This window comes from Dendrobates tinctorius, unplaced genomic scaffold (genome assembly GCF_039654945.1).
Source record: "Dendrobates tinctorius isolate UK_male_01 unplaced genomic scaffold, ASM3965494v1 ptg000174l, whole genome shotgun sequence".
Lineage (NCBI taxonomy): Eukaryota > Metazoa > Chordata > Amphibia > Anura > Dendrobatidae > Dendrobates > Dendrobates tinctorius.
This window is the reverse complement of record NW_027361841.1, coordinates 12,472,236-12,495,899: the sequence shown is the minus strand read 5'-3', so window position 1 is coordinate 12,495,899 and position 23,664 is coordinate 12,472,236. Positions and strand designations below refer to the sequence as shown.

General features: G+C 40.7%; 1 protein-coding gene across 4 annotated transcripts in view; it reads right to left on the bottom strand.

Moving 5' to 3' along the window:
• Positions 1–23,664, bottom strand: part of CACNA2D1 (calcium voltage-gated channel auxiliary subunit alpha2delta 1) — a 1,206,813-nt gene that overhangs the window by 998,734 nt on the left and 184,415 nt on the right. For all 4 annotated transcript variants that reach the window (XM_073551318.1, XM_073551320.1, XM_073551319.1 and 1 more), the window contains exon 2: positions 1,219–1,300. In XM_073551318.1, coding sequence (XP_073407419.1) covers positions 1,219–1,300 — 82 coding nt within the window. The remainder of the gene's footprint in view (positions 1–1,218; positions 1,301–23,664) is intronic.

Here is a 23,664-nt window from a genome sequence, read left to right as displayed (position 1 = left end):
GTAGATTCAGCAGACATTAGTGTAATGTGCATGGAGGAATTAACAGTCCACTCCCAACCGGTATGTAATGTTGTTTCTAAAAACTGGTTGTAATGATGTGTGGAGCTTCAGTGAGGCTCTATATGCTCACATTACAAATAGGGGAAACAATCTTTGTAAATTGGTACACTATGAAGCATGTCAAAAACAATATTTATGCAGTTTAGGCCTCCTTTAAGGATAAGAAAGCTGAGTCACTAGTCCCAACCATTGGAGGTAGTGATCCAAGTTAGATCCAGTCTTATTCTGTAACAAGCTTGACACATCATTTTTTAACCGAACAAGAGTCTTCTTCACAAAAAAAATATATAAATCATCAGACTCAGGTTTCGGGTTTTTCTTTGCAGTGCAGGGTAATACTGGGTTTCTCTGAAAATAAGATAGGGTCATGTATTATTTTTTGCTACCAAAGATGGGTCGGGCTTATACTCAGGGAATGTCTTTATTTTTTTTCCCATGAACAACAATTCACATTTATTATTGAACAAAAAATAATTTATACAAATATGATCATGTCCTCGCACACACACTGCACCAACATATGTATATAACCACACCGCACTTACCAGCCTGTCTCCTCTCCAGTTCTTCTAGACTCCTGCAGTTAAAGGACCTATGGTAACATCATGTTCACATGACCGTGATGTCACCAAAGTCAGCAAGCAGTCTTAACCTCAAAATAGAAACGCTGGGGGTCCATAAGAGAGTGGGGGCCCTGGGCAATTGACCAGTTTTCCCTCCTCAACATAGGTCCTGACTGTAACTAGGGCTTATTTTTGGAGTATGGATTATAAATAGGGGGTATGTTAGATGCAGGCAAATAAGGTGCAGTATAGGACCACTTAAATCAGGAAGTATCATACTACAAACCTGGATCAAACACATCTCAAATATGATCATGTGTATGATCTAATTGTGCCCACACTTGGTAATACATATATTGCTTACAATAAATTTCATTTATTATACCATTAATACAGCTTTGATATGAAATGTCAGTACCCATAACGCCCACACATATTGTGAATAGAGAGGAGTATTCAGCATATCATGAATCATGGTAGTACTAGTTTTGGTGAGGTAGCTGAACAAAACATAATTCAAGAAACCTTCCTGCCAATCTGATGAAAGTACCAAACATAAATCACCATATAATTACTTGTAAAATTGTTCACTTACTTCTGCTAGCTGGTCCACACCACTTGCTGTTCTTGCCAAGGTAACAAGATCATTCTGCATCTTCTCAACCCATTGTTTAATGCTAAGGAGACAAAAATATAAAATATATTTAGGACAGCTTAGAAAAATGAGCCCCCATCACATACTGATGATGAAATGATGAAATGATGAAAATGATGAAATGGTAAGACAGGATGTTGAGAAGGCTGAACTTTTAAATTCCTATTTTGCATCTGTTTTCTCTCAGAAAGGAAATGTAACACCAACTGTTATTCACTATCCTATTAAGGGAATAGAAGAATCCAGGATATCTATAAACAGAAAGATAGTGAGGAAACACTTAGCTAACCTAAATGAATTCAAGTCTCCAGGTCCAGATGAATTACACCCCAGAGTACTGAAGGAGATAGCAGAAGAAATTTCTGAACCACTCTCCATAATCTTTGAAAATTCTTGGAGAACAGGAGAAGTGCCAGAAGACTGGAGAAGAGCAAATGTTGTTCCTATCTTCAAAAAGGGGAAGAAGGTGGACCCAGGCAACTATAGGCCGGTGAGTCTGACTTCTATACCAGGAAAGATCTTTGAACAAATTATTAAACAACATTTAAGTCAATACCTGGATAAGAATGAAGTGATCAAACAGAGTCAGCATGGGTTTGTAACTAATAAGTCATGTCAGACTAACTTAATTTCCTTCTATGATGGTATCACTGATTGGGTGGATCAAGGAAATGCTGTAGATATAGTATATCTTGACTTCAGCAAAGCATTTGACAAAGTCTCTCATACAATCCTTATTGAAAAAATGACTAAGTATGGAATGGACAAGGCAACTGTTAGGTGGATTCATAGCTGGCTTAGTGATCGAACCCAAAGAGTGGTCGTAAATGGCTGCACATCCAGTTGGAAGAATGTCTCAAGTGGGGTACCACAGGGCTCTGTCCTGGGCCCTGTATTGTTCAACATCTTTATCAACGATTTAGATGAAGGAATTGAGGGTAAACTGATTAAATTTGCTGATGACACAAAGCTAGGAGGGATAGCTAATACTAGAGAAGAGAGAGAGAGGATTCAAAAAGATTTAAATAAACTGGAGAAGTGGGCAGTAACTAACAGAATGGTTTTTAACAGGGAGAAATGCAAAGTACTACATCTGGGCAATAAAAATGAAAAAAGCATATATAGAATGGGAGGAATAGGGCTAAGTGACAGCACATGTGAAAAAGACTTGGGTATACTAATAGATCACAGACTGAATATGAGTCAACAGTGTGATGCAGCAGCAAAAAAGGCAAATGCAGTTCTAGGATGTATTAACAGAAGCATACAGTCTAGATCACGTGAAGTCATTATTTCCCTCTACTCCTCTTTGGTCAGACCTCATCTGGAATATTGTGTCCAGTTTTGGGCACCACATTTTAAAAAAGACATCAACAAACTGGAGCAAGTTCAGAAAAGAGCGACCAGAATGGTGACCGGTCTGCAAACCCTGTCTTATGAGGAAAGGTTGCAGGATTTGGGAATGTTTAGTTTGCAAAAGAGAAGACTGAGAGGAGACTTAATTGCAGTCTACAAATATCTAAAGGGCTGTCACATTGTAGAAGGATCAACTTTATTCTCATTTGCACAAGGAAAGACTAGAAGCAATGGGATGAAACTGAATGGGAGGAGACACAGATTAGATATTAGAAAAAACTTTTTGACAGTTAGAGTGATCAATGAGTGGAACAGGCTGCCACGAGAAGTGGTGAGTTCTCCTTCAATGGAAGTCTTCAAACAGAGGCTGGACAGACATCTGACTGGGATGATTTAGCGAATCCTGCTTTGAGCAGGGGGTTGGACCAGATGGCCCAGGAGGTCCCTTCCAACTCTACGATTCTATTCTATGATTCTATGATTCTACTGTAACATTTTAGCCGTTTACAGTCACATGTATTAAATTGACTGCCAATTTTTCTTATGAGACCAGAGAACCACTTAAGAGTTCCACTTGCTTATAGATATTCTCCTTACCCAATAGCCAAGATTGAAATCCATAGACAATGTGCTGCCCTCAAATCACAATTTCTACTATTAGGTTTTAATATCTTATGACTTTAACCTTTATGTATATGCAAATTATCGGCAAAGAAATAGATACCCCCCTCTAGGTGCTATGATGCAGCCAAGGTTTCCATTGAGATATAGTGATATGCATGCACACTTCATCTGCACGGTTGTGTATGCGTTCTGTGCATGTGATATGCTGCATGTACAGAGACCGGACCAAACACTATCTCTTCTGACACTGTTCACCTCCACTCACGCTCATTGTTAATTTGTTTGTTCAAGGAGCATGAATCTCATAAGCGCTTTCCTTTAACAATAGGCAACATGAATCAGAACCTAACTGTGAAACTTCAAAGTTTTTATTGTAAAATGCTACTGCATTTCAGCAAAAGCTATTCAAGAAATTTAATTGGGGACTATAGGAGGAAAACTAATTTATTCTGGTACAACCCGGTCGGCTTCTCCCCACCCCAGTCGTGTTGATTAACAGGTCTATCACATGTGCCAGGTATTCAAACACGGAGCGTTTCAGAAAAAGTCATATTTGTATGCAGTTGTGCAGTCAGACTCTCATTCATGCTGTACATGGTTCGGGCAGCATAAATCTAATGACAGGTTCCCTTTAAACACACCAAATGGTAAATATATAAAGATACATAAAAAAGGAAGATATGAACGTGATCTTAGCTCATTTATTTCCTAACAATCATGTAGGACTAACATTCTACAGCACTGTACAACACAATTGAGATGAATACGTTTAGATAACAAACTAGAAAAAAGTGTGAATAATTCTACTCAATCAGAGCTGCTAAGCATGTGTCAAGATTAGAGATAAGCAAATTAATTAGAAGCATTAAAATTCACTTTGAATTTGACCAAAAAAAATTGGATTCACACAAAGTAAAAAAAAATTTACAGTTCACCTTGCACAATTTTTTTTCTGAACCCTTTCCCAGCCCTTAGGAGACCAGCAAAATAGCAGTTAGTAGTCATTTTGAAAGATCCTAAAATTGTGGAATGGGGTTCAATCGATAAATAGAAAATATATACTCAACCATGTCTAGCCCTGCCTTTCTCTATGCCACATTCCTCCAGGTCCTTACAGATCAGATCTGGTCTTCAGTCACAGTAGGTCTCCAGTCTTCTTCACAGGTCCCACCTGGCATTTGGCACCTCCACCGCTGACTCACATCATGAAGTTGCCATGCCTAGTCAGAGCTGGAGAAACTGAAGGCCAGACAGGACATGTGAAGAAGACTGAAAACCTGTGACAGAAGATAGAACTAGAACTGTAATGCCATGGTGGGGTGCAGAAAAGGAAAGGTTTATTTTGCTCATGGTACTTTAGAGGCGTTATATCAAATGTAACAACCCTGCCGGCATTACTGCATGACCTTCCATCCCTCATCAGCCTTACTCACTATTCCAGGCCATGCTGTGAGTTCTGTCTGCTGCCGGCCCCATGCTGCATGCCTCTTGCCTCCTGCCTGCTCTCTGTATACTTCCTGGCTGTGTGCATAGGGAGGTGGCACCGGCACTCTCTGCTTCTTATAGAATCAGTGTGCACCTGCCTATGGTGTCTCCAGCCAATTACCAAGAGGCCTCTGGTATTTAAGGCAGCTCCACCCGGTGGAAGCTGCATGAGCAACACTATCTCAGTCAGTGTCTTGCTGTTGAGGTGCCAGGTCCTGTTCTGTTTCTGCCTTCTCTGGGGGCTGCATACCCAGATTTGTTTCTGTGCGCTTGTGTCTTATATTTCCATCTTCCTGAGGGCTGCATACTCAGGCCTGTGTCCTTGTCCTGTATTGGACTCCGTGTCCATCTCTGTGTGGACTGTGTTCTATACCTGCATCTTATCCTGGTCCTATATCTGACCTTGTCTGTACTGAATCCTAACCTGTCTGTTGGTCTCCCTGTCTGTGGCTCCTTTCCCTGCCATGTCTATACTTGTGTCCTCTCTGTCTGCTTTTGCTCTGCACTCTTGCTGAGGGTGCAGTTACAGATGCCGCTCTGAGTATACACCTGCACTGAATAACAGCCGGCCCCAATGCAGAGCCAGTATCAGTCAGGGCTGAGGGTGCAGTAACAGCCACCGCTCAGAGAGACCGGTGATCGAACCATAACAGGCACCTTCTCCATGACTGAACCTGGAATGTTGCTGGGGAGAATAAAGTTCATTTTCTCCCCAGAGTGTTTGGCTATGTGCAGATGCCGGGTAAGTTATTAACGCTATTAAACTGCAGATTAATCACATATCTGCATGTTAATAGTGTTTTTCTTCTGGTGACAGGTTCCCTATAAGCAGTGTTTTTCGTGCCAACACTCCAGTACTTGCACCAGATTTTTCTGCTACAGATACTGAACATAACACCAGCAGGTCAAACTCACATACATGGTATATCACATATACATCTACCATATAATTATTATGGATTTAAGCTGCCTATCACCAATGACACATAGACCATATCAAAAAAATGGTGAACACAAGTCCAAGGTTAGCAAGAATAAAAAAATAAATTTTTATTTAGAACAATGAGTAAAATCAGACCAACAGGTATATTGGGGAAGGGCATGGAAAAACACACACATAATGGTGGTACACAAGCACATGCAAGGGAACACGCTCATCCAGATCATATATGCTGTCAATTAATCAAAATAGTATTACAACATGATATTCATGTGGCAAAAACCACCCATAATATATACCGACTAATAAGAAAGTCATGGATGCACAATCAACTGGGGTATACACCATAATCAGTCCCCTTTGCTACATACATAAAGATCCCACTCTGCTGACTGCTCACAGCCTCCCATAATCCACAGACATAGTCACAAGTGCCAAATCACATGAAGAGTTAATTACCGGGCTATTTAGCAGCAGCAGCAGGAGACGGGTCACAGCCAGGATGAGCACGTCAGCCCCGATGCACGTTTCGGTCCTCCTTCAGGGGGCATGACTCCACTGATGACCGCCTGCCTCTTTATACCACCCGGTCATTGCGCGTCTGACCGTGCACCGGAAGTAGCGGTCCCGGCCCAGAAGTGACGCGCGCCGTTGTCAAGACACCAACGACGCCGGCCAGCATCAGCGTCATGTCGGGGGAGGAGCTACAAATTTATATTTTTTATTCTTGCTAACCTTGGCCTTGTGTTCACCGTTTTTTTGGTATGGTCTAGATACTGAACATGTGCACATACCCTTGAAAATTTAGATGCAATACCGAAAAGACTTATTTGCATATATAACATTCGTCGGGGTTTATTATGAAATGTAGTTCTACCAAAACATATGCAAAAATGAACGGTGTTTACAGGGGCAAACTATGATATGAGTAAGTAGAAAATTCCACTGGAGAAGTATAAACAGATGCAATTCAATGCCATAAATGTAAAAAGATGGCTTTTAAAACACATCAGCGAGATTACATCGTAAGTCGTAACCAATTAAAATGACACAAAATGGAGATATTTCTGGCCTTTTAAATAGATTTCTTTTCACTACTCCATTTTTTTCACATAACGATTCTGCTGAATAAGACAAGTGAGATGCAGAGAACTGGGAGCATGATAAATCATCTTATCTGCCATAGAGCTATTAGTAGAATTGCAACACATTTAGATAAAGCATACATATTTCAGTGACCAGAGCTGGGCTGTTACACAGAGGTGAACAAAAAATAATTTGGGTGCCATCCAGGGTCTATAATACACATTAAAGTAAAATAAATATAATCTATAGATATATCAAGCTGTCCTTGTAGATTCCAATTTAACTGAAAGCTAATTGAATGGAATACAGTAGCATGTAAAAGTTTGGGAAACCCTGGTCAAAATTACGGTTATTGTGAACAGTTAAGCAAGCTGAAGATGAAATGATCTCTAAATGGCCTAAAGTTAAAGATGACACATTTCTTTTATAATTTAGGCAAAAAAATAGTCATTTTTTACATTTTAAAAATTACTAAAAGGAAACAGGGCAGATGCAAAAGTTTGGGCACCCTGCATGGTTAGTACCTAGTAGCACTCCCTTTTCCAAGTATCACAGCTTGTAAATGTTTTTTGTAGCCTGACAAGAGTATTTCAATTCTTGTTTGAGGGATTTTCTTCCATTCTTCCTTGAAAAATCCTTCCAGTTCTGTGAGATAGTGAGATAGCAGGCACTGCTATTTTGAGGTCTACCCACAGATTTTCAATGATGTTCAAATCAGGGGACTGTGAGGGCCATTGTAAAACCTTCAGCTTGTTCCTACTGTGGAATTTAACGGGTGTTTAGGATCATTATCCATTTGTAGAAGACATCCTCTTTTCAACTTCAGCTTTTTTCAGATGGTGTTATATTTGCATCAATAATTTGTTGAAATTTAATTGACTCTATCCTTCCCTCTACCTGTGAAATGTTGCCTCTGTCATTGGCTGTAACACAACCACAAAGCATGATTTATCCACCTCCATGCTCAATGGTTAGCGAGATGTTCTTTTTCTGAAATTCTATGCTCTTTTCTCTCCATACATACCTTTGATCATTGTGGCCAAAGAGTTCTATTTTAACCTCATTAGTCCACAGGATTTTTTTCCAAAATGCATGAAGCTTGTGAAACCATACTTAAAAAACCTCTAAAATCAGTATATGTGCATCCAGATCTGCTCTTCTGTGCAGGGCTACTCACAAAATTCACCATTTTGAGATATGCTCCTCATACTGTCATGTCGGACACTGTTCACACCAGGTTGTCCGGCAGACAGCGGTAATACCCTATTCCACTACAGTATGCTCAGGGACTTTGTTGGGTATTCTGTTCCAGTCGGGATAGGGTTAACCAGGTTGTCATGCTGGCTGAGGGCTGGGCCACGCCCTTGGTCTTTAAATAGTCCGTCCTGACTATGGGCGTCGCCGACTATAGCTTTTGCCTAGTGCTAGCAATACCGGTCAGCAGTGGTGGTTTTGGAGCGTCTGATATTTGGTGCAGTATATCTCTCAGTTGTTCTTTCTCCTATCTGTTTTATATATATATATATATATATATATATTTGGTTGCCCTTGCACATTTTTGTATTCCCTTGTGTATTAACGGTGTGGTGTTTCTTTTACCCCTGTCCATAAGTATTTGTGGGGTCTGGTGTCTGGTCCCCTCACTGGGTGGAGGGTGGTGGGTTCAGCTTAGGGCTGGACAGGAGACAGGGACAGGGTGGAGGCCCAGGCAGGCATACCTTCAGTGTAAACCCTGGGTTGAGGGACAGACAGAGTTTTCCCTAGTCTGAGGGACACCGCAGGGTTCCCGGGGTTTTAGCCTAAAGTAACCTAGGCATACCATGACATTATAGTCGGCCCAAATACTAAAGTAAGAAAAAAAAAAAAAGTATAAGATAGGGAATATAGGGGTTACTTACTATGGATCGTATACTTTCCCTAACCAAGCAGCTGGAGGCTCTATCCATACAGGTCACTGAACTTAGGGGGGCGGTCCAGCAACAAGGCCTGTCAGCTCCTGCAGTACCTGCTGAGGCTGCAGCCAGGGCAGCTGAACCCAAGTTTCCCCTTCCTGAACGATTTGCTGGTGATCGTGGTAAGTTCACGGTTTTTCGTGAATCATGCAAATTGTATTTCCGTATGCGTCCACATTCCTCAGGTAATGAGGCTCAATGCGTGGGCTTGGTGATTTCTTTGCTGAGTGGTGATCCACATGCTTGGGCCTTTTCACTTCCGTCTGACTCACCGGCATTTGAGTGTGTAGATTTTTTTTTCTCTGCTCTGGGTTTGATCTATGAGGATCCGGATAGATTAAACTTTGCAGAGTCTAAGATATGCTCACTACTACAGGGTGAGCGACCAGCTGAGGATTACTGCACGGAATTCTGGCGCTGGGCGGTGGACACGCAGTGGAATGACCCTGCGCTTAGAAGTCAATTTTTGCATGGGGTTTCTGGAAGGGTTAAACAGACTCTCCTAATGTACGAGACTCCCGCCTCTCTGGAGGCTGCGATGGCACTTGTAGTACGCATAGACCGCCGTCTCCGTCAGGGGGCGCTGGTTTCGTTGCTTCCGGGAGGTGGGGGAGTTGTAGGTGAGGTTGCCTCGGGTGAATCCATGTGAACAGTGTCCAACATGACAATACTGAAGTGGAACAGGGTATTTCCGCTGTCTGCCGGACACCCTGGTGTGAACAGTGTCCGACATGACACATACCTATTAGCTAGACCTGGAGCTAATGCACCAAGCTGGCAGACAGCCGCGAGCCACAATTCATGGGACCGCGAGCCACATGTGGCTCCTGAGCTACAGGTTGGGGACCCCTGCTTTAGATCCTCAATTCATGCTACTATCTCTATAAATGATTTTAGGCTATCCCAATGCAAATTGTCTCTTCAGAGACGAAGAGGACTAGAACTCTAGTGCCACCTATAGGAAGTAGAAATCCTAGAAGTCAATGTCGACCCTTTAACGAACCTTGTCACGTGACTTAGGATAAAAGCCAAACCAAAAACTCAATTTGCAGATACTGTGTTTCAGGCTACTGCCCCTCGTTATTGCAAAGTGTGAGATCTGGTTTTGGCTGTGTGAAAGCTTCCTATAGGTAGCACTAGAGTTCTAGTCCTCTTCCTCTTTGAAGAGACAATTTGCATATTTCCCAGAGGAGCATTGCTGCTTAAAAGTCTCCTCATCTCGGAATGCTTGACATGTCACTCTCCACATAGAGAAACGATATCCCAGGAAATACCAATGAAATTGCTGAATCTGAAAGAAACTATTGTAAAAATTTTAGAAAACTACAGCTGTGACTCCTTAGGTAAAACAGATATACATGCTGAAAAAAATAACACAAAACCAAGGCACAGTGTTTCACCAAACTGTTTAGGCAGAAGAGCATTTATCAAACATTATTATCAACAAGTATTGAGCTGTGTGTGGTCATCTATCGCCAATATTATAAAGATAACAGAAAAATGTAAGAACATGGAAAATGTGGTCTGGGAAAAATAAACTACTTGAGGCTGTAATTTCCAGCATAATGTGTTCTTTGATAGATTTCCAAACTGCATTACTAAGTGATTTAAATGACACATAGATTGGCCATGTTAAACATGGATATAATTAAGATAAGGACAGGATCTAAAAAGGAACAGCAGACAGGATAAGAAGATGGGATTACTGATGACTGCACACAATCTAGACATGGAGGACACTTCAAAATTTCAGTGCAGCTTTACAAATGCAAGAGTCCAGTTAGTAGTCTTCCAGAAAACTAGCATTAGGTGTTAATTTAACCCCTTCACAACCTTTGAAGGAAAATTTGCATCAAAGGTCATGTCCCTGCCTTTGATGCGAGTGAAGCGATGCTCCATACAAGGCCATTATCCACTTACATCACGCTATAATTTACAGAGGGATTTAACACGCACTGGCCGAAAGCACATCATTCATCTTGCCCATTGGCACCCATGCCCATTTTTTATCCATTGGCACCCATGTCACATGATGGCAAAGGGTCGATGGGTTGTCATGACTGCAAGTAGTCTGCTGATTAACCTCGTGTCTGTCATTATGATTCTCCTCTGAAAACCAGTCCCTTGCTGGCGTCCATAGGTGACTGTGGTTTTTGCTATACATAGCAGAGCTGATGCACTTCTTGGTATAGCAAAAGCAATTAGACAATCATACCTTCAAGTCCTCTAAGAGGACTATTTAATACAGTAAAATTGAGGAAAAAAAAGTTTTTTGAAACATGAAAAAATAAAAAACTAAAAGTTCAAATCACCACCCTTTTGCCCCTTTAACCTTTTTAGGCCGGTGTCCCACTTGCAACTAGAATGCGAGAAACTTACGAGTCTCTCTCCTCAATACCCAGCACTGCAGCTGGCACTTGTAAGTGGAGTATGCGGCGGCATGTATATCTATGCAGCTGAACCCTCCAGTCCGAACCACTGGCGGCAGTGCCAGGTATTGACGAGAGAAACTCGCGCAAGTTTCTTGCATTACCGTTGCAAGTGGGACATTGGTCTTACCCTGAAGGTGGTTTGCACATTAATGACCAGGCCAGTTTTTATACAGTTAGGTCCATATATATTTGGACAAAGGCAACATTTTTCTAATTTTGGGTCCAGACATTACCACAATGAATTTTAAACAAAATTCAGTTGCAGTTCAAGTTCAGACTTTCAGCTTTCATTTGAGTGTATCCACATTAAAATTGGATGAAGGGTTTAGGAGTTTCAGCTCCTTAACATGTGCCACCCTGTTTTTAAAGGGACCAAAAGTAATTGGACAATTGACTCCAAGGCTATTTCATGGACAGGTTTGGGCAATCCCTTCGTTATGTCATTCTTAATTAAGCAGATAAAAGGCCTGGAGTTGGTTTGAGGTGTGGTGCTTGCATTTGGAAGGTTTTGCTGTGAAGGAAACATGCGGTCAAAGGAGCTCTCCATGCAGGTGAAACAAGCCATCCTTAAGCTGCAAAAACAGGAAAAACCCATCCGAGAAATTGCTACAACATTAGGAGTGGCAAAATCTACAGTTTGGTACATCCTGAGAAAGAAAGAAAGTACTGACTCATCAATGCAAAAACACCTGGGCGCCCATGGAAGACAACAGTGGTGGATGATCGCAGAATAATCTCCACGGTGAAGAGAAACCCCTTCACAACAGCCAACCAAGTGAACACAACTCTCCAGGAGGTAGGCACATCAATATCCATATCTACCATAAAGAGAAGACTGCATGAAAGTAAATACAGAGTGTTCACTGCACGATGCAAGCCACTCATAATCATCAAGAATCAAAAGGCTAGACTGGACTTTGCTAAAAAACATCTAAAAAAGCCAGCACAGTTCTGGAAGAACATTCTTTGGACAGATGAAACCAAGATCAACCTCTACCAGAATGATGGAAAGAGAAAAGTATGGCAAAGGCGTGGTACAGCTCATGATCCAAAGCATACCACATCATCTGTAAAACACGGTGGAGGCAGTGTGATGGCTTGGGCATGCATGGCTGCCAGTGGCACTGGGTCACTAGTGTTTACTGATGATGTGACACAGGACAGAAGCAGCCGAATGAATTCTGAGGTATTCAGAGCCATAGTGTGTGCTCAGATCCAGCCAAATGCAGCCAAACCGATTGGTCTTCGTTTCATATTACAGATGGACAATGACCCAAAACATAAAGCCAAAGCAACCCAGGAGTTTATTAAAGCAAAGAAGTGGAATATTCTTGAATGGCCAAGTCAGTCACCTGATCTCAACCCAATTGAGCATGCATTTCACTTGTTAAAGACTAAACTTCAGACAGAAAGGCCCACAAACAGCAACTGAAAACCACCGCAGTGAAGGCCTGGCAGAGCATCAAAAAGGAGGAAACACAGCGTCTGGTGATGTCCATGAGTTCAAGACTTCAGGCAGTCATTGCCAACAAAGTGTTTTCAACCAAGTACTAGAAATGAACATTTTATTTACAATTATTTAATCTGTCCAATTACTTTTGGTCCCTTTAAAAACAGGGTGGCACATGTTAAGGAGCTGAAACTCTTAAACCCTTCATCCAATTTGAATGTGGAAAAGCTGAGAGTCTGAACTTCAACTGTATCTGAATTGTTTTGTTTAAAATTCATTGTGGCAATATCTAGAACCAAAATTAGAAAAATGTTGTCTCTGTCCAAATATATATGGACCTAACTGTAATTCTGAACACGATCAATTTATGTGGTTATAACTCTGGAATGCTTCAATGGATCCCGGTGATTCTGAGACTGCTTTTTTCATACAGGAAAGATGCATATCTTTGTATCATGTTAGCCACTAGATAGAAAAATATTCAGTATTGATAGTCCACTGAGGACACTCAATTCTGAAAATTTTACTGTTTTTTCATGACATGTTATACTTTATGATAGTGGTAAAATTTACTTGACTTAACTTGCATTTATTTGTGAAAAAAATTTAAATTTGATGAAAATTTTGCAATTTTCCAACTTTGAATTTTCATACCCTTATATCACAGCGATATGTCACACAAAATAGTTAATAAGTAACATTTCCCCACATGTCAACTTTACATCAGCACAATTTTGGAACAAACAAATTTTTTGTTAGGAAGTTATAAGGGTTAAAAGTTGACCAGTGATTTCTCATTTTTACAACAAAATTTAAAAAAAACTTTTTTCGGGACCCCAACACATTTGAAGTCACTTTGAGGGGTATATAATAGAAGAAACACAAAAGTTACTCTATTCTAAAAACTACACCACTCTAGGTGCTCAAAACCACATTCAAGAAGTTTATTAACCCTTCAGGTGCTTCACAGGAATTTTTGGAAGGTGGAAAAATAAAAACATTTATCTTTTTTCCACAAAAAATGTACCTCAGATCAAAATTTGTTCATTCTGACAAGGGTAAAAGGAAAAAACAGACCCCAAAACTTGTTGTGTAATTTCTCCGGAGCATCCTGATACCCCATATGAGGGCGAAAACCACTATTTGGGTGCATGGCAGAGCTCTGAAGGGAAGGAGAGCCATTTGACTTTTTGAATGTAAAATTTCCTGGAACAATTGGTGGACGCCATGTCGAGTTAGGAGAGCCTCTGATGTGCCTAAACAGTGAAAATCCCCCACAAGTGACACTATTTTGGAAACTAGACCACTCTGGAAACTCATCTAGATGTGTGGTGAGCCCACTGAATCCTCAGGTGCGTCACAGAAGTTTATAACATTGAGCCGTAAATATTAAAAAAAAAATCAAATTTTCCTCACAAATATGTTTTTAGCACAAAATATTGCATTTTAATAAGGGTAACAGGAGAAATTGCACCATTCAAATTGTAGCGCAATTTCTCCTGAGTATGCCAATACCCCATATGAGGGAGAAAACTACTGTTTGGGCGAACGGCAAGGCTTGGAAGGGAAGGAGCGTCATTTGACTTTTTGAATGTAAAATGTCTTTGAATCATTAGAGGACGTCATGTGCCATTTGGAAAACCCCTGATGTGCCTAAACAGTGGAAACACCCCACAAGTGATCCCATTTGGAAATTAAACCCCTCAAGAAATGTATTTACATGTGGGGTTAGCACCTTGAACCCCCTGGTGCTTCACAGAAGGTTATAACGTTGAGATGTGAAAATAATAAAATCACTTTTTCCCAACAAAAATGTTACTTTACCCCAAATTTGGAATTTTCATAAATGTAACAGAAGAAATTGCACCATACAAATTTCTGGTGCAATTTTTCCTGAGTATGCCGATACCCCATTGTGGGGGAATTCTACTTTTGAGGCACACTGCAAAGCTCACAAGGGAAGAGGTGCCATATTGGAGTTCAGATTTTGCATTGGCAGAACCCCTGAGGTGTCAGAACAACAGAATCACCCTATATGTGGACTTATTTTACAAACTACACTCCTCAATTAATTCATCTAGTCATGCAGTGATCATATTGACCCCACATGTGCCTCACAGAATTTTATACCACTGAGCGGTGAAGAAAATGTTGTTTTAGTCCCAAGTTTTTAATTTTTCTAAAGGCTAATAGGAATTTTTTTTTTTTTTTTACAACAAACTGAGGTTTATTTTTTCCTGAGTGCACCAATACCCTACATGTAATTGAGAAACATGTTTCAAGCACAGTGCAAAGCTCAGAAGGCAAGGAGTGCAGATTTTGCTGTTATGGTTTGCAGGTGCCATGACCCATTGGGAGAGCCCATGAGGTGCCAGAACAGTAGAACCTCCTAAGTGACCCCATTTCACAAATTACACCTCTCAATTAAATCATCTAGTGGTGTGTTAGGGGCCGGGATTCTCCATCTGCACGGGAGGGATCTCAATCCTTGTCTGGTGCTGTGGTCTGCCATTCAGGCTCGGCTGCTGGGATGACTGCTCAGCACAGACTTTGGTCCCAGTGCCTTGCCCAGGCTCATGCTGCATGTGTAGTTGCTACTGACTCTCCAGCTAAGCATATGGTGACTATTGCTTTACACATACAGTGTTGTACTTTGGAGCCCAAGTCCAGATTTCTTCCTACTGAGCATGTCCAGGATGTGGCATCTTCTCATTGGTGCTCAGACATCACCTGCTCTGGTTATGTTGCAGGTTCTGATTGGTCCACAGGCAAGGTCCTGTCTCTCTGGACTTGAGCTATATGTATAAAAGGTCCTCTGGAGCACATGCCTGTGCACTAGTATCATGTGCGCTTGGTGTGTTGATGGCTACTTTACCACCTTGTGTGCAAGTGTGCCGCTAATAGCACTGCGAGTGTTGGTCTAGACAGGCAGTGTAGTGGGAACTCCTGCTTGAACTTGGCATCTGCACCAGGCGTCCTCAGGCACACGTGCTAAAGCACACCATGTGTCAGAGCAGGGTCAACATCCAGCTTAGACTTCTCTGGGAGGTTAAGTTACAGGGACCCCAATGAGTATTATTCTATACGCCTGTGCAGTCTAACAGGGTATAGTCCTTTTACTTTGCTTCTTAGTACCGCTCTGTGGTGTAACAGAGCTTGTTACTTTGTGCTATGTGCACACTCAGTGACATTTAACTCAGTGTGCTTTAAGTGTTTTCTCGCAGCCTTGCTCCGCCATTGTGCTAACTGCGGTTTCTCCATCACCGTACAGTGGACGCTAGGTTGCGAACGCACCTTATTATAATTTCTATTTTGGTGCATTCCTCCAATCTTAACAAGGTACAGTGATCATATTGACACCACGGGTGTGTCACAGAATTTTATTCTATTGGGCAGTAAAGAAAAAAATCAATTTTTACAATTAAAATGTAGTTTTAGCCTCAGATTCATTTTCAAACAAGTGGTTAAAAATGGCACCAAAATTTGTCCCATAAGTTCTACTGAATGTGCCATACAGATAGCACTGTGTTCCTCACGAGTCTATTTGCCTCCTGGAACGCAGATTTTCCTAGAACAGTTTGCAGACTCCTTATACAGAGCCTCTAATAGCTAGAAGAGCAGAATCCCACTCAAGTAACCCCATTTTGGAAGCTATTAGGGAATTTATCTAGTGATGATTTTTACTCCATGGGTATTTTCTAGAAATGAATGAATGAATGTTGGGGAATGAAAATTGCAAACTGCCATTGTAATGACCAGTACGCTGTTATGATCAGTACGTTATGCCCAGCCCATGCTTCTGGAGACATGCACCCATAAGTTAGGCAGGCTCTCGCCGCTTCAGAAATGCCAAAAGTGGATGATATATGTGGTTTAGGTACACTGTGGGGCTCAGAAGGGATGGGGGGCATTTGGACTTTGGAGCACAGAATTTGCTAAATTTCTTTTGGCGAGTGGAGCCATTTCACTTTTCCAGAGCCTTTGGGCTACCAGTAACGTGGAAACCCCCTAGATTTCTGTTAACCGATGACAGACCTGAGTGGGGACTTGCTTTTTTTGTGGGTTGAGTTGAAGCTTTTATTGGGAACATTTTACATAAGGTTTGGGATAACATTTGTCCGGCGCTCTACGATGATCAATAACAAGGGATCCATTCACTATAATGGGGTAGCAGAGTTACTGTGGAAGTCTGGCCTCTGTTCAGCAGTGCTCTTTTCAGAAGTGCACAAATCAGTGGCCAACAGCACTTTTATGCAATCCTAAAAAGACGGACACCGCCGGATCACAGATGCCTTAATATAGGGAATCTTCCACCAGAGGTTACGTCTGAATCACGTATTACAGAGATTTACAGAGAAATCCCGATGCAAGCACAGAGCACAGGATAAATGTGCGGCAAGCCTTACTGCGATCTTTGGAAGGCATAATGGAAAAAATCAACAGCAAGTAAAGAATTGGTTTTATTTATTTTTTATGCTGTTCCTTCTATAAGTTATTAGGTGACTTAATTCTTTGGGTCGGTGGGAATACAGCGATATCAGATTTATATCAGGTATTATGCTTGGCTGCTGTAACACACTAAAAGATGATTTTTATTGCAAAAAAAGTTTTTGCATCACCATATTTTGAAAGCTATAGTTTTTCCATATTTTGGCCCACAATGCTATGCGAGGGCTTGTTTTTTTTGTGGGATGAGTTGATGTTTTTATTGGTACCATTTAGGGCACATGACATTTTTTGAACGCGTTCTATTCCGATTTTTGGGAGACAGAATGAGCAAAAAACAGCAATTCATGAATTTCATTTGGGGGGTGTTTATACTGTTCCGTGTGTGGAAAAAAATTGATAAGGCAGTTTTCTTCTTCGGGTCAGTATGATTGCAGTGATACCTCATTTATATAGTTTTTTGTGTTTCAGCGCTTTTACACAATAAAAACTATTTTATAGAAAAAATAATTTACCATCGCTTCATTTTTAGAGCTATAACTTTTTAATTTTTCCACTGATAGAGCTGTATGGCATTTTTTTCTTTGCGGCACAAGATTACGTTTTCAGCGGTACCATGTTTATTTATATCCCTTTTTTTATTGTGTTTTATGCCACTTTTTGTTCGGCGATATGAGGATGTATGTTTTTTATTTATTTTTTATGGTGTTCACTAAAAGGGTTAACTAGTGGAACAGTATTATGGGACGGGTTGTTTCGGAGGCGAAGATACCAAATATGTGTACTTTTATTGTTTATATTTTTCATACAAATATTTATTTATGGATACGATATCTTGATTTTTTTCTTATTTTTTTTTTTATATTTATTAAGCATTACTTTTTTTTTTACTTTGTCCCAATATGGGACTATCATTTTTCATACTTATCGCTTGTACAGCATGGGGATGCAGCAGCATCCCCATGCTGTAGAAACTGTCAGCTCTGCAATGACAGAGAAAGTTGCTGATCATGCTCCCGGCACTTCAGCAACTGGCGCATGCGTCTTTTTGATGGTGCGGCGAGCGCACCAAAATGCAACACGTTGCGTTTGGCGCAGGTTGCCGCACCGTCAAAAAGACGCATGCGGAGGCATCTGCATTCATCGGCATGGCCTGCGTACCTAATGCTAAAGATAGGGTACGCAGGCCGCATGCCAACAGAGGCAGAGCTGACCGGAGGAGGCAAGGCCAGAGGTGGAGCTTCAGAAGGAAGCCTGCAGCCGTCTGCAGCTCCTCCATATGTTAGTGTGAAACTAGCCTAAGAAGGCAAGCAGTGCTCAAGAAGACATTGAGGCAAGTGGATTAAATTTGATGAGAAATATTTTGTTTGCACATGTTATTTATATATAAAACAGTTGATTTTTTCCTTATGGCCGGTTTGTGGTTGGTTTCCTGGAGGTTTAACTTCAAGCAGTCTCTGGGTATTGACAAAGGCTGTCCAATAGGGGAACCAGTGGAAGGCTATAGGTATATATTTAGAACACACTGGGTAAAATACAGTTGAATGGTTTGGAGCTCACATACTGGGAGGAGTTATGGCAAACAAAAAGGGGAAGCAACTTCCTATTAGAGGTGGAAATCTCAGACAGTGTTAGTGAAAGGTTCAAGATCACAAACAAGATGCGATGGGCCCTAACAGCACCAAACTTCAAACAGCAGAAGGGCACACCGAGAGAGTCTAGCATAGATCCCTGGATGGTCCAGGGACTATGGCCTGCAAGAGGCATTGAAGTCCATGTCTCATTCTCACCTAAAAGGAAGAGGTCAGTCAGGGAAGAGCAAGAGGAAACTGTCGGGCCTCAGGAATGCTGGGTTGGCAAAAGTGGAGCCCCCAGTGCCAGCAGAAGCTGTTGAGGTACGGAAAGGTAAGGCAGGCTGGAAGTAGGACCTTGAATTGTAGTATTTTATAGGAACATCAACCGGAGGGGGCTCTGCCCCATACTGTATGCTGCAGCTGAATGTACATGAACTGTACAGTAAAACCGAACCTGTTGAATCAGACCCAAGGTCTCCTGGTGTGTTTGTTACTAATCCTGGTCCCGATGATAGTGATCTAGCAGAGGCTTCCAGCACACAGGTAATTGCAGAGTGAGCACAACAGCACATTACACATAGGAAAAATATCCGTTTACAAGAGGGACTTCAAGGTGAAGAGAGGTCAATACCGGTCAACAGCCAAAGCCCTTACAGCCACTTCACGGTCTTGATATTATATAGCACTGTGTACTAACAATTGCTCATTTTACCTTTCTACCCAGTTAATTCTTCTCTTTTCCATTAGGCCTATGACAAGATGTGATTAAAAACGGACTAGCTGAATCCATCTAAGCCTATGTAGAAACAGGTAGTCAATTTTTCTGTATGACTCATGAGTAACTGCATAAGTTCCTGAATTTTTTTAACACATCCAATTGAGGAGATTATTTTTATTCCAAGCTCTATTGATATACTTTGTTCATGGGACAATCACTTTAATAAACCAGCAAAGTGAGTGCTTTACAACCAATATACAGTTGTGCCCAAAAGTATTGACACCCCTGCAATTGTCAGATAATACTCAGTTTCTTCCTGAAAATTATTGCAAACACAAATTCTTTGGTATTATTATCTTCATTTAATTTGTCTTAAATGAAAAAACACAAAAAGAATTGTCCTAAAGCCAAATTGGATATAATTCCACACCAAACATAAAAAAGAGGGTGGACAAAAGTATTGGCACTGTTCGAAAAATCATGTGATGCTTCTCTAATTTGTGTAATTAACAGCACCTGTAACTTACCTCTGGCACCTAACAGGTGTTGGCAATAACTAAAATCACACTTGCAGCCAGTTGACATGGATTAAAGTTGACTCAACCTCTGTCCTGTGTCTTTGTGTGTACCACATTGAGCATGGAGAAAAGAAAGACCAAAGAACTGTCTGAGGACTTGAGAAACCAAATTGTGAGGAAGCATGAGCAATTTCAAGGCTACAAGTATATCTCCAAAGACCTGAATGTTCCTGTGTCTACCGTGCGCAGTGTCATCAAGAAGTTTAAAGCCCATGGCACTGTGGCTAACCTCCCTAGATGTGGACGGAAAAGAAAAATTGACAAGAGATTTCAACGCAAGATTGTGCGGATGTTGGATAAAGAACCTCGACTAACATCCAAACAAGTTCAAGCTGCCCTGCAGTCTGAAGGTACAACAGTGTCAATCTGTACTATCTGTCGGCGTCTGAATGAAAAGGGACTGTATGGTAGGAGACCCAGGAAGATCCCACTTCTTACCCAGACATAAAAAAGCCAGGCTGGAGTTTGGCACAACTTACCTGAAAAAGCCTAAAACGTTTTGGAAGAATGTTCTCTGGTCAGATGAGACAAAAGTAGAGCTTTTTTGGGCAAAGGCATCAACACAGAGTTTGCAGGAGAAAAAAAAAAAAAAGAGGCATTCAAAGAAAAAAAAAACACGGTCCCTACAGTCAAACATGGCGGAGGTTCCCTGATGTTTTGGGGTTGCTTTGCTGCCTCTGACATTGGACTGCTTGACCGTGTGCATGGCATAATGTAGTCTGAAGACTACCAGCAAATTTTGCAGCATAATGTAGGGCCCAGTGTGAGAAAGCTGGGTCTCCCTCAGAGGTCATGGGTCTTCCAGCAGGACAATGACCCAAAGCACACTTCAAAAAGCACTAGAAAATGGTTTGAGAGAAAGCACTGGAGACTTCTAAAGGTGGCCAGCAATGAGTCCAGACCTGAATCCCATAGAACACCTGTGGAGAGATCTAAAAATGGCAGTTTGGAGAAGGCACCCTTCTAATATCAGGGACCTGGAGCAGTTTGCCAAAGAAGAATGGTCTAAAATTCCAGCAGAGCATTGTAAGAAACTCATTGATGGTTACCGGAAGCGGTTGGTCGCAGTTATTTTGGCTAAAGGTTGTGCAACCAAGTATTAGGCTGAGGGTGCCAATACTTTTGTCTGGCCCATTTTTGGAGTTTTGTGTGAAATGATCAATGTTTTGCTTTTTGCTTCATTCTCTTGTGTTTTTTCATTTAAGACAAATTAAATGAAGATAATAATACCAAAGAATTTGTGATTGCAATCATTTTCAGGAAGAAACTGAGTATTATCTGACAAAATTGCTGGGGTGTCAATACTTTTGGCCACAACTGTAGGTAACTGCACACGTTAAGTGAACCAGTCAGCAGGATTGTGCCGAGTAACCTATAGACAATGTCAGGTTGGCGCCGTAATACCGATTAAAATAATACCTGAATTGATGATATCCATCTTGTTGTTGTTGTACAATCTTTTTTTCAGTTAATGAGATTCTCATACTTCAGGGCGGGCCTGTAGTGCTCTGTTTAGATATTTATGTGGCTCCTGATCCCTCAGTGATTTGCCCCCTATTTTATATGATGAATATAATATGGTTTGAAAAAAAAAAAAAAAAAAAAATCACATTCATCAGACAGATGCGTTGTAGCATGATATGAGGGATAATATGCATTTTTTTGTTTTATTTAGATACAGATTTGCTTAAGAATTTTTTTTCAAACAACATGGCACTACTGCACAGGCGCCATTTTGCAGAGAAAAAAATTAGGCTTTATCAAGATGGCACAGGTGGCGCCTGCGCACTAGCATCTAACGGAACGTGATACATGCTACTGAGCAAGCACCACTGCCGATGCTATTTTGGTAGAAAAAAAAAAATGTAGGCTCCATGAAGATGGTGCCGATGGTGCCTGCACAGTAGCATCATTCCGATAGATGCTAATGCACAAGCACCATCTTGATGGAGCCTTATTTTTTTTCTCTGCCAAAATGGCACCGGTGGCGCATACACAGTAGCATCTATTGGAACGCGATAAATGCTACTGTGCAGCTGTGACCGCCAGTGCCATTTTGTTTGAAAAAAAATTTCTTAAGCAAACTTGTATGTCTAAATAAAAAGAAAATATGCATATTATCCACCATATCATGCTACATACAATGCAGCTGCCTGATGAATATGATTTTTTTTCTACCCATATTAAATTCAGTATGTAAAATAGAGGGCAGGTCACTGAGGGATCAGTGACCTTTCATAAGTCAAACAGATGAATATTTAAGAACACCAACATGAAGACCCCCACAGCACCACCCCAAAGCACGAGAATCTCATTAACTGAAAATAAAAATTAAACAACCACAAGACGGATTTCATCAACCAAGCTATCATTTTAATCAATATAATGGTGCCAACCTGACAGTGTCTGCAGGTTACTCAGCACAATCCTGCTGACAGGTTCACTTTAAGTATTTGTAGCAGACATTTCTGCACAAAACAGGTCTATTAACAGGAAAATGGCTAAATAAATTTTAGTTTTGTTTTTGATTTTTTTTTTTACATTAAATTTCAATGGCTGCAAAAATGCTGCAAAACACTTAAAGAATTGACATGCAGCAGAACTGACAGTGTTTCAAATCTGCAAAGGAAAAAATAAGTTAGCATGTGCATGAGATTTCAGAAATCTCATTCACTTTGTGGCAATAGTGAAACTGTGCGTTTTGTTGCAGAAAAACTGGAAGAGGAAAAAGCACAGCAAAAATACAATGTGTGTACAAGCCCTAATTGGCATAAATGGTGCCAAGTTGGGAAAGATGATGGAAGTGACAAGTGTATTTTCTCTTCAGTGACAGACATTTAAAACACTATAGTCTAATTTCTTTGAGCACATACACTAAGGAATATAAGGAACATTGTTACAGAAATTAATTTACTTACAGGTTTGCCATAGAAAGGTTTAAAAGGCAACTCTGGGAGAATAAAAATCACAATAAAAATGCTGTTTTTATTTTACTCCTACTCACTGATAAAAGGTTGTTGTGAGTGCTGGTCTCATGGATAATAGATGAAGGGAGGAAGGCAGTGTTTGTTCACATCCTCCCCTCTGTTGGGAGCTATGTCTCTAAATCTCTTCCTTGCTTTAAAGAAAAAACAAAGTCGAATTGACTAGAAAGGTTTCTGAGCTATATACTGCATTTTTGCAATCTTCATAGTAAAGATAGATTTACACACTCAGTCTTCTGCTAGGATTTAGGTACAGATTGTACATCTGAAATCTGATAGAACCCCCCTCAATCTGTAACTACTGTAAAGGAATCGAGTGTTTTATTCCCCAACTCACATGGAAAAAACTAGAGCTGAATAAAAAAAAAAAAATATTTCAAAATTCACAATTTTTTTGTGGGAAAGCTGTACAAAAAGTTTGCTGGCTCATATGTGGCTGTAATCCGACTTTGAGCTTTACAGATATTTTAACACCTTCAAACCATGAACCTGTTTTCACCATCCTGACCAGACGAAACTTTGCAATTCTGACCAGTGTCACTTTATGTGGTAACAACTTTTGAACAATTCAATGTATTCCAGTGATTTTGACAGTTTTTTCATGGCCCATTGTACTTCATGTCAGTGGTAAATTTAGGCCAACATTTATTGTGTTTATTGATGAAAATATTGGAATTTTGTCAAAAGAATTTCAAAATGTCGTACTTTTTAAACATTACATTTGTATGCCTTTAAACCAGATAGTTAGTTATATTATACAA